General features: G+C 41.9%; 1 protein-coding gene across 1 annotated transcript in view; it reads right to left on the bottom strand.

Moving 5' to 3' along the window:
* MALL (mal, T cell differentiation protein like) overlaps positions 1 to 6,285 on the bottom strand; it is a 57,407-nt gene extending 51,122 nt beyond the window's left edge. The window contains exon 1 of the mRNA XM_029594334.1: positions 5,996 to 6,285. Within this exon, the coding sequence (XP_029450194.1) occupies positions 5,996 to 6,178 (183 nt within the window). The 5' untranslated portion in view covers positions 6,179 to 6,285. The remainder of the gene's footprint in view (positions 1 to 5,995) is intronic.
* Between the last annotated feature and the right edge of the window lie 6,028 nt (positions 6,286 to 12,313).

Genomic DNA, 12,313 nt, shown 5'->3' with positions numbered 1-12,313 from the left:
TGTGTGCACATAATACATATGCAGTGGCGGGAAAATCTGAGAGGCACCTCCAGATGACATCAGCCTTGCTTCGTCCAGCCTTGCATCCTACTTGTCTTGACCAGTGTTCCCATGTGTCTTTATCCACCTTCGGCCTGACTCTCCAGATCTTGACCTCTTGCTTGGCCCTGACCATATTTGCCTGCCACCTGGACCTGACCTCTTGGTTGGACCTGAACAAGTTTGCTTGCCGCCTGGACCTGACCCCTTTGCCTATACCGGACCACCCTTGCTAGCTGCCTGCCCCGATCTTGGCCTGTCTCTGACTCCATTAGTCTGCTGCCTCCCTGACTATGGTGTGCCTCTGGACTCTAGTTACCTTCTCTGCTCTAGGGACTCGCCTAAGTCCTGCTGGTCACCAGAACCCAAAGGCACAATCTGCGGGGCAGGTGGCTGGTATAGGTGAAGCTCCAGAATGTCCTGCTACAGGGTGCATTTGTCAACTGCCACCGTGGGCCTCGGGGGTTTGCCCTTGAGGCTGCATTAACTACACCACAGCACCAAGGGCACACACACCGACTACCCTTCACACTATGCTGATTACAGAATTCTTTGATAAATCAGGTCCTATGACTCATTTACTACTTTCTACCAGCATATGAAATGATTGAATGAATTCCACTGTCAACACATATCTCTTAGACAAAGGCCACATTTATAGTATTACCCTTGTTTTATTGTAACTTTTTGCCTCTTCTTCTAGGTTAAGGTTAATGTTATAACCCCCTGTTCCTTGTAAACAGATCTGTATCATGAATGTCTGTATAAAAAAGTACTAAATAAATAAATAATAAAATGTATTTACTACTGCCATTCCTCCTTGTCTATTAAATATTCCTAAGGTTACTTCTGTAAAACATTATATAACCCTATTTCTCATTGGATGAAAGTTTGTCTCTAACATAAAGTGCTTGGAAACAACATGAAAAAGGTGATTTCAGACCCACCTCTGCCACAATAAGAAGTGTCAAACTTTTTCATATCCAGGCACTAACTTCTGAGCTATGCTGAGACACTGAGGTCCAATGTGAACAGGAGTAGGGAACTGACATGACTCATCCCTGGTTAGCAGTCAGACAGGTTCTTTGACATAGCAGTCTGGGTTAGCCATGTCTTTTTTTGGGTGAAAAACAAATCTGCAAATGATCAATCTGAGAATTTTCTGATTGATTCCTCTGCATAAGATTTGTCAAAAATATACATATGGGCTTAATTTTTTTATTGTATTTTTATATTATGTAAGAGAAATTTAATAAGAAACAAATACAATTAAACATATATTGAATCCAAGTCCACCACCATGGAGGTCCCATTAGGCATTCTACAATAATAGCAAAAAGTAAAAAAAAAAAAAAAAAAAAAAAAAAAATATATATATATATATATATATATATAAATCATAGCCAGCAAGCCTATATAATAAGAGCAACAGCTATAGCAAACATCCTCTGTTCCCCCTTAATAGTGAGTTGAAGCATTTTTCCTCCCCAGACTTGTACGAGTATCCTCCAATTTATGTGTTTGCCAGGCTTTTAAAATCTACCTCAAAATACACACAAAACTGGTGGAACCAAGTTGGATGAAAATTTCAATTTTTCCAGAAAATACTTCTTCAGCATCTCAAAGGAAGACAATAGTTTAGTTAAAGGAATTAATTAATCAAAGGTTTTTGTACCTTGCCATATCTTCCAAGGAATCCACTTTACTCCTTAAAGAAGTAATATCTTTCATCAAATGAATCTTTATATTTTGTTGCATTGCAACTTGTTTTTGTGATTCTTCAATTATACTACTAAATTCCATAATGCCATGGGCTTGGGGAGCAAACTTGAGCTCCGCATCAACTGTAAACTTGTAAAGTTGAGTAATGTAAGTAGAGAAATTACTGTCCGTCCTAGCATTCATGCACCAAAGGTCCTGCGAGGAGACCTTTTCAGAAGTCTACGTTATTGAACCAGTTGAAATAGAGCCCAGACCTGAAGGAGTCACTGCCTTCAGGATCCCCACAGTTGCAGCTGCTCTCAAAAAAACAAGCATGGTCTCCTTCATTACTCAATGCTTAGTAAGTGGTCACTCAGCAACTTCAGTCACAAGCACATTCAAAATGACACCAGCATACTTTCAGCCTGCTTCAAATCCTCCTCTGACTTTGGGTAGCCGCACTTCTTCCCCAGTGATGCCATCTTCAGCGCCACATGATATGGCATTGAAGGTCCTAGCATTGGTGGAGATAATTCACTGGAAGGAAGTCAGAGGCACCGTTCTGCAACAGCGGCTGCTCAAGCCCACCTGGAGTTAAGAAGGTCAACAATGCCAACCCTCCTCCTCCAGCCCATGAAGCAGGTTCAACAGTGGGTTGTGGACCGAAAAAGAAACTGATGGCAGGGGCTCAGAGGGGATGTCAGGAGCTTGGAGCAATGAGCAACCACTCTGCCTTTCCTTTGCCTCACCATGTTCTGGGTAACAGTAGAAAGGAAACAAGATATCAGTTAAGACTTCACACTACTGCTGACTAAGTCCCATCTTGGAACCCCTGGGTTTTCATATAATTAAGGCAGGACAGCACCCTTATTTACCATAAAACAAAGCTAAGACAAAACAATCCTGAAAGTCTTCTGTTGGATATTAAAGTATTAACAATCTTTCTTAGAAAGTTTTCACACTTTTCAATATTTGTCCATATTCAAAAAGTTAGTGAGCTGTGCCAAATTAGAGATACTATACATAGTCTTGGATAGGTTGTATATATACTATACTTCTTTGTTAGCTTTTAATTATGGAATTAATTTCACCTTTAATTTTGTGAATCATCACATCTTTTAGTCCATCTAGCAAGTTATGTTTTTATCTGACACTATATTTCCATTCCATCAGTACATTTAATCATAGTAACATAGATGAGGGTGGAAGATAATGATCACTTGGCCCATCCAGTCTTCCCAGTTTTAAATCATTACAGTTTTTGTTATTTTGCATATTTAATTATTGTCAGTTTTGATTTTATTTTCTAAGTAAGTTGGAATTATAATTTTATAAACCACTACTCCTCTGCTATATTCTATGCAATATTCTATCAAGGTTTATAATTACTATCTTGAAAAACAAAATTTTTTAAAATTGATGTGTTTAATAATTTCTTAGTGATGCAATAAACTCTTAAAAATAGTAACAGAAATTAATATTCAAGAAAAGGGCTTTCAAAGAAACCATCAGAGCAGACAGGGAGTATATGAGGTACTGGATGAATGATTCTGGGGTTTGTCACTGCTCAGCCCATCCTCTCCCCTCCTTTTCTATTGCAAAATAGAAAAACTTGTTCTAATTGTTTTGTTTCATGAACAAAAACAATATTAAACTGTGCATCAACAGAACTTTTCCAATGATTTGTACAGTCCCGTGCACGTCAACTCCAGAATGCAACATAAGCTGCTTTCATAGTGACACAGTGCAAATTTGCTTTGCAATGTGCCAAGTTTCACAGGACTCAACATGTATTAAGACTGCATGGCAAGAGGCGTGAGATTGAATCAAATTGCAAACTAAAGAATTACTTCAGGAAGCATTAAGAAAAAGGGCAGCAGAAAAAAATAATATATACACACAGCATAACAAAATATGTTTAAAAAGAGAAAGGATCTCAAATCTAAGTTCAAAGAAGTCCATACAGTCTATTTGCTTTTAATTATACCATTGATATTATAACTTTCCAAATACATACTAATATCTGAAAGTTAAGAGTTCTAGCAACTGGATTCTTTACAGTCTGTGATATCTTTTCATGGATCAGTATGTGAAGTTGATATATTTGAGATTTCAAGACCTGTAAAGTCTCTTCTTCAGAATGAAGAAAGGATCCATCTGGTCTCAAAAATGTCTGTACTACATGTTTGCATAATTTTTATGCTTGTCAAATATAAATTATCATGACTTGCAAATAATCCAATGTTTTTAAGGAGATGTGAAGACAAGATGATGATATGTCCGCCTTCCATTAAAAACATTAGTATAAGTGAACTTTCAGGATAGAAAAGTAGTGAAAATTATAATTTTTGAGGGACTTAATAAGAGGGAGTGTGCATACTCAATTGCATGGATTGTGGTGGCAGTCAGGACTGGTTTTGCTTCCATCCCCTATACACTGTATGCGATTTCTCCATCAACTGTTCCTCCTAGAATATTCTGACCAATCAAAACTAAAGCCTAAATCCTGGTTATACAATGTACTCCCATTGTTACTTTAACAATCTTTCATCCTTCTCCAAAATGTGCTTTGTTCTCTTTCATTGATTTAACTACTAGTACAGCAAATTATTTCATATTAGCTAAATTGCTTATGGCATCCATGCACAAGGAACCAAGCTGTTCAGCTTGGAGAAGAGACGGCTGAGGGGGGATATGATAGAGGTCTTTAAAATAATGATAGGTCTTGAATGAGTAGATGTGAATCGGTTATTTACACTTTCAAATAATAGAAGGACTAGGGGGCATTCCATGAAGTTAGCAAGTAGCACATTTAAGACTAATCAGAGAAAATTCTTTTTCACTCAAAGCACAATAAAGCTTTGGAATTTGTTGCCAGAGGATGTGGTTAGTGCAGTTAGTGTAGCTGGGTTAAAAAAAGGTTTGGATAAGTTCTTGGAGGAGAAGTCCATTAACGGCTATTAATCAAGTTTACTTAGGGAATAGCCACTGCTATTAATTGTATCAGTAGCATGGGATCTTCTTAGTGTTTGGGTAATTGCCAGGTTCTTGTGGCCTGGTTTGGCCTCTGTTGGAAACAGGATGCTGGGCTTGATGGACCCTTAGTCTGACCCAGCATGGCAATTTCTTATGTTCTTATAAATTCCAAATGTACAACCTTCACCTGTTTAGAGCTAATAGATTTTTTTGCCACTCTACTACTGTTGAAATTACAGTTTCTCCACTTGTTTTTATTTCTAGACCACCTTTCCAATTTTAACTCAAGGTGGTTTATGACATTGTTCAGGTACTTGTTCAGGTCCTTACCCCTTAGAGCTTACATCTACATGGGTACCTGACTCAATGGGAGATACAGTGATTTTCCCAAGGTCACAAAAAATGTCAGGGATGAATCAGGGTTTCAACCCTAGCTCATAGCCCATTGCTCTAACCAGTACATGTGGCCAGGTTCTATGTAACAGAAGAAGATAGAGCACAGTTTATATAACAGCTCAGAGTATTTAATAGAATGCATACTAATAGCAAGCTTTAATAATAAACTTCACCAGCAAGATTACTATTTTATCAGTATGGCAAACTTCGCATATAAAGATCTGCAGTAAAATAAGTTAGTGCCTTCTAATGCAACATTCACTAAATTCACTCATTTCTCTATGTAACTACAAAGTTTTTGTCTAGTTACAGTATCAGTAGCACTCCCTAAATTCAGGGATTATTATTTGGCAATTCTTGTCGCCCAGCTGGAACTCCAAGCTACTTTTCTTACTGGCTCCTTTTGCAATACCAAGAAATAATCTCTAAGTTTAGGAAAGCCTAAGTTTCAGGGATAAAAATTAAGCATTCATGGTAGAACACTAACATCTGGCACTTGGTATTTCAGCTACAATATTCCTTTTTCTACCTGCTAGTGAAAATAAGTGCCCATAGCAGGATATTCAAATAGCAATACCAACTGTACAAAGTAAGTGCATTGGCAAAAAACCCCATATTAAACTTGATGGAATACATTACAAATGCTAGATAACTATAACCAGATTTGCTGATATGTGTTAAATAATTGAAGAATAGATAACTAATTAATAGAACAAGTGAAAACTAATTGAATAAATCACTGCAGTGACACATTGCTTTGAATTATTTTTGCATGTCACATACTTTTATATTCGGCTTCTAGGAAAGTTTTTGTTTTCTGATGTTCTAGGGTCAAAATTGTAATTGATATCCATTTTATTACTGAAACATATGCTGTACTTACCACTTCTGGGAGAATGAAAGCATATGGTAACTTTCTTAAAATTTCCAGTCCACTGGGTATATCAGGTACTTCAAAGGAGCCAGGAATCTGGATACCTTGTGATCCCATTTTTCCTCTGTCCAAACTGCAAATGTTTCCACTTTGCCTAGTCCCCTGTGTCTGAGCAGCTGTCTTAGTATGCATCAAAGTTTAAAATGTTCTACTATGCATGGACACACCTACATGGACATAAACTGAAAAACCTGTTCCAGTCTGGCAGGTATGTCTACCCTAAACAGCTAGAAGCAGCAGAAGCAGCTCTGGGGCTGATGATGAAACCAACTCACGCCAGCAATGGTCAACTTTCTCTGAGCATTCTTCTGTATTGCAATGCAAATATTGAAAGAATCTGATTGGGAAAACAAAACATCAAGAGACACAATTCATTCTTTCTACCATCTCAAGTGCAGCAGGAAGGAGTACTTGAACATGCTTAAGAAGACTTAAAAGTGCATTCTTCTGTTTATGTGAAGTAGGTTTTAGTTACTGTACGAGACAGTGAGACTCACTAAAGTTTGCGGAAAAACTCAGGTTAACAGCCTCAACCCTGACATAAAAAAGTAATGAAAGTTTATACTCTGTGGGGTAGATTTTAAAAGAAGCGCGATCAGCCTACTTTTGCTTGCGCATCAGACTCAAGCAAAAGTACGCTGGATTTTAGTAGATACGCGCGGAGCCGCGCGTATCCACTAAAATCCTGGATCGGCGCGCGCAAGGCTATCGATTTTGTATAGCCTGCGCGCGCCGAGCCGCGCTGCCTCCCCCCGTTCCCTCCAAGGCCGCTCCGAAATCGGAGCGGCCTCGGAGGGAACTTTCCTTTGCCCTCCCCTCACCTTACCCTCCCTTCCCCTACCTAACCCACCCACCCGGCCCTGTCTACACCCCCCCCTTACCTTTGTCGGGGGATTTACGCCTCCCGGAGGGAGACGTAAATCCCCGCGCGCCAGCGGGCCTGCTGCGCGCCGGGCCGCGACCTGGGGGCGGGTACGGAGGGCGCGGCCACGCCCCCGGGCCGTAGCCACGCCCCCCGTACCCGCCCCCAAAACGCTGCCGACACGCCCCCGGAACGCCGCGACGACCGGGCCCGCCCCCCGACACGCCCCAGACACGCCCCCCTCCGAGAACCCCGGGACTTACGCGAGTCCCGGGGCTCTGCGCGCGCCGGGAGGCCTATGTAAAATAGGCTTCCCGGCGCGCAGGGCCCTGCTCGCGTAAATCCGCCCGGTTTTGGGCGGATTTACGCGAGCAGGGCTCTGAAAATCCGCCCCTTGGTTTCTCATCTATTAAAGCTCTTGTGTGTGATTTCAGTTTTGACTAAGGCTAAATATTTGTTCTCATGCTTGCTACATTTTTTTTGGTCAAACATTTAAATGTATTAAATTTTCAAAGCTAATATAAATTCACAATCTGAAAATTTATTAAACAAATACAACCAAAAAAAGACCAAATCATATTGCCTTAAATTGGGACTTTAAAACAAAGGATACAAATTAATGTGAAAAAGTACAACTGGTATCAATGTCAAGACACTGGGGGCAATTTTCAGACAGCCTGCATCATTGCAAACTACTTGAGTGCTTTTAACATGCATAACTTCTGCGAATTTTTGATGAAACTACCTGCATAGTTGCAAAGTGTGTGCATTAAAGCGCTCATGTACTTTGCACCTGATATTCAAGGATATCTTTACAACTGTTTCTGCAAATAGGATGCCCCAATCATCATCCAGCAGATTAAAATCTCCCAGTAGTAACACTTTTTTTCTTTATTGCAGTTTTATGGATATCTTTGACTAAATCTCTATCCAGCATTTTTCCTGTGCCAGAAGTGAGTAGATTGCACTGCCGAAAATGGAAGTGCTATAATCACTTTTCCTAGGTAACCCACAATGCCGCCTTCTATTTGCTATGCCTCCTGCATTTCAGTTGCCTTAATATGATTGTTTTACATAAAGTATTGTGCCTCCACCTTTTCTGCAAATCCAGTCCTTCCCGAACAGATTATGGTCTGGTATGGTTATATCCAAGTCATGAGACTCATTGAATGACATCTCTAACAGAAGAAAATGCCTAAATCTTCTGCTGCCATTATGGTTTGCAAGTCTAGGATTGTATTACCTAGACAGTGAGCATTTGTGAATACAGTCTTTTAGATATTTCTATTTTCTTCTTCCCTTTTCGCTCTTCTATAAATCCTTCCTGTTATTTACAGTTATTTTTGTGAGATATACATTTTTGTGTTTCTCCTTGACTGGGGTGAAACCCGATTCAATCAGCTTCAACCTGTCATACCATTCAACTAATTTAACCTCTTGTCAAAGTATGATCTGAATTATTCGCCTACTGGAAAGAAGTGTCAGGCCAGAATTCAAAGAATGCTGACTGCCTAATCTAAGAACCTTCATTTTAGGGACCTAAAATTTGGTGAAATTTCAGTGAAACAGAGCACCTAAATTTTAGGCTGAATATTTATTAAATTTAGGCACCTAACACTGAGGCACCTACTTTTACACCTGCTTGTTTTCACTCACCTAAATGTAGGAATTTAAGGGTTATTTTCCAAGCCACGATAGGCCCTTATCACGGCGGTAAGATTTAAATTAGGGGGAGGGGAGGAGTCGGGGTGGAGTGAGGGAGGAAATTATGGTAATCGGCAGCGACACCACTGCTGGCAATAATGGTGCGCCCAGCTGCAGGCTATCGCCCGACTGCCCCCTGCTTCACCCCCCTGTAGCGCAGGATTCATCATTCTGCACTCCCCAGCCCCACCAACTTTTTATGGTCCAGTATTTGGGTGCCTACTGAAAATAGGCCCCTAAATTTAGGTACTCAGCCCTAGTAAATTTTAAAAGGGGCAATTTAAGCACCTAACTCAGTTAGGCACTTAAACCCTATGAGAATTGACCTCCATACAAATTCCAAATCTTTTTAAAATATTCATATTATCATTTTCTTTGGAGAGAGCAGAGTTGCTTACCTGTAACGGGTGTTCTCCCAGGACAGCAGGATGTAGTCCTCACATGTGGGTGATGTCACTGGACGGAACCCTATCACAGAAAACTTTTCTGTCAAAGTTTCTAGAACTTTTGACTGGCACACTGAGCATGCCAGCATGCCATAATCCCTGTAGCCACAGGGGTCTCCCTTCAGTCTCATTTGTAGCAAAAAGTGCGAGCGAAAAAATAAAATAAAATGTTTCGAACCCAACTCCGCGGGGTGGCAGGTGGGTTTCGTGAGGACTATATCCTGCTGTCCTGGGAGAACATCTGTTAAACAGATCTGATAAGAGCGGAGACTGCGGTATGAACGCCGGTTCGTGAGATAAACCCTTCTAAGTTACGTTGTTCATGTACTGCTGATATATATTTTTTGATCACAGGAAGAAACAACATCATGATTTGAGTGATTGAGCCCCTGAGGCAGCGGCTATTGAGCTGCGAAACTCGGCCTGAGTCAGGCAATTTTATGAATACATCTCTGCATGAATAAAATTTGGAAAAAGATCAAGGCATCTATTTTGTTTTGTTTACCTGACGGCTATCATAGATCGCCTACCTCTTTGTTTTCTGGGAGAACATCTGTTACAGGTAAGCAACTCTGCTTTCTCCCAGGAGAAGCAAGATGGTAGTCCTCACACGTGGGTGATTAGCAAGCTACAGGCTGACTCATATTTGTTTGGACCAACAGTGTACAACTGTGGAACATTGCAACTCCTGGTTTGTTTTTATCGAAACAAACAAAGAGTTGGGTGGATTTCCTATGGACTGCAGTCTAGGTAAGATGCAAGTGCACATTTACAGTCCAAAGTGTGTAAAACCCTCTCGCCCTGGTGAGAGTGAGGCCTTGGGAAAAAGGTGGGCAAGACTATAGACTGATTCAAGTGGAAGTCAGTAACCACCTTAGGAAGGAATTTAGGGTGATGTAGGACCACTCGATCATGTAGGAACCTGGTATAGGGTGAGTATGTGACAAGTGCTTGTAACTCACTAACGGTTCGAGCAGATGTAATGGCTACTAGGAAGAGAACTTTCCATGTAAGAAATTTAACATCGCAGGAGTGCAAAGGCTCAAATGGGGAGCGCATGAGCCTTGTAAGTACTATATTCAGGTCCCATTCAGTGACCGGTGGCCGTAGAGGGGGCTTGAGTTGTAGTAGGCCCCTCATAACCTACTGACAAGGGGTTGTGCTGTTACCGAGGCATACCCAACTCCTTTGTGGTATGCTGAGATGGCACTCAGGTGTACCCTCACCGAAGAAGTCTGGAGACCAGAGTCTGAAAGGTGCAGAGAGAGTCTAATAGAGATGGAGTGGGGCAGGAAAAAGGGTTGACACCTTTTTGCATGCACCATATGGTAAATCTATTCCACTTAGAATTATAGGATTTTCATGTGGAAGGCTTTTGTGAGGCTACAAGCACTTGAGATACATCAGTTGAAAGGTTGAGCCGTTGCAGGATCACGCTTTCAACAACCAGGCTGTGAGGGATAGGGTCTGAAGGTTCGGATGGCGTAACATGCCTTGTTCTGAGTTATGAGAGAGTGAACCCAGGTGAGTGAACCCAGGTGAATGGGTTCTCTGATCGAGAAGCATGGGAAACCAGATTTGTTGAGGCCAGTACGGGGCTATGAGTATCACTGACCCTTTGTCCTGTTGTCGCTTCACGACAGTTTTGGCTATCAGCGGTATCGGGGGATACGCATATAGGAGGCCTGTGTTCCAGGGGCAAGCGAAGGCATCCATGGCTAACTTGTTTTGTTTCCTGTGCAGTGAGCAGAATCTGTCCACTTTGTGATTCAGTTCGGATGCAAAGAAGTCTATTGTTGGTTGACCCCAGCGTTGGAAGATTCTGGTCATTACCACAGGATCCAGAGACCACTCGTACGGATGGAACTGTCGGCTGAGGCGATCTGCTACTATGTTCTGCATGCCTGCCAGATAAGTGGCAGGCATACTTAGGGAATAGCCACTGCTATTAATTGTATCAGTAGCATGGGATCTTCTTAGTGTTTGGGTAATTGCCAGGTTCTTGTGGCCTGGTTTGGCCACTGTTGGAAACAGGATGCTGGGCTTGATGGACCCTTGGTCTGACCCAGCATGACAATTTCTTATGTTCTTATGGAGTATGCAAGGGCCCAGGCCCAGATCTGAGTGGCTTCTTGGCAGAGGAGATAAGAGCCTGTGCCGCCCTGCTTGTTCAAGTACCACATTGCCACTGTGTTGTCTGTTTATATAACAACAGTCTTGTGTGAAAGGCAGTCCTTGAATGCATATAGAGCATACCCTATAGCTTGAAGCTCTAGGAAGTTGATCTGAAATGTTGCTTTGAGCTGTGTCCAATTACTTTGAGTTTGGAGGTTGCTCACATGAGTTCCCCAACCCAAGTTGGATGCGTCTGTGGTTAACGCCACTTGTGGAATTAGTTGCTGGAAGGGTAGACCTGTCAGCAAGTTGGCTTTGTTTGTCCACCAGAGAAGTGATAAACGTAGCTGGTGGGTTATTTGAATCTGGGATGAAAGAGGTTGAGTGGCTTGGAGCCACTGAGATTTCAAAGTCCATTGAGTGATTCTCATGGCCAGTCTAGCCATAGGAGTGACGAGTGGCCCAGTAAGGTTAGGAATTGATGGGCTGAGGTTGATTCTTTTGTGCGCAGAGACAAAGTTAGCTTGGAGAGTGTGACTGTGCAGTCATTGGGCAGGAAGGCCTTTGCGACTGTGGTGTCTAAATCTGCTCTGATGAAAGTAAGGAGCTGAAATGGAGCCAGGTGAGATTTTTGGTAGTTGATGAGAAATCCCAACAAGTGTAGCAGACTGATGGTGAGCTCGAGAGTATCGAGAGCTCCTTGCTTGGATTGACTCTTGATGAGCCAATCATCCAGGTAAGGAAAGATGTGTATGCTTTTCTTGCATAGATGCTAGGCACTTTGTAAATACATGGGGTGCCGAGGCAAGACCGAAAGGCAGAACCCAGTACTGATAATGTTGATGTCCTACTAGGAAACGCAGGTATTTGCGGTGATGTGGGAATATTGGAATGTGAGCGTAAGCATCTTGAAGATCCAGAGAACAGAGCCAATCTCTGTTTTGTAGAAGGAGGACCGTGGTGCCCAAGGACACCATCCTGAATTTTTCTTTTCGTAGAAATTTGTTGAGATTGCAGCAATCTAAGATGGAGTGGAGGCCACCTGATTTCTTTGAAATGAGAAAATAGCAGGAGTACAACCCTCTGCCCTGCTGTGCCCGGGGAATGGGTTCCACAGCCCTGGCACCCAGAAGGGTGGAC

Source organism: Rhinatrema bivittatum, chromosome 3 (genome assembly GCF_901001135.1).
Source record: "Rhinatrema bivittatum chromosome 3, aRhiBiv1.1, whole genome shotgun sequence".
NCBI lineage: Eukaryota > Metazoa > Chordata > Amphibia > Gymnophiona > Rhinatrematidae > Rhinatrema > Rhinatrema bivittatum.
The sequence above is the reverse complement of the archived record's forward strand: the minus strand, read 5'-3'. Positions and strand labels throughout refer to the sequence as shown.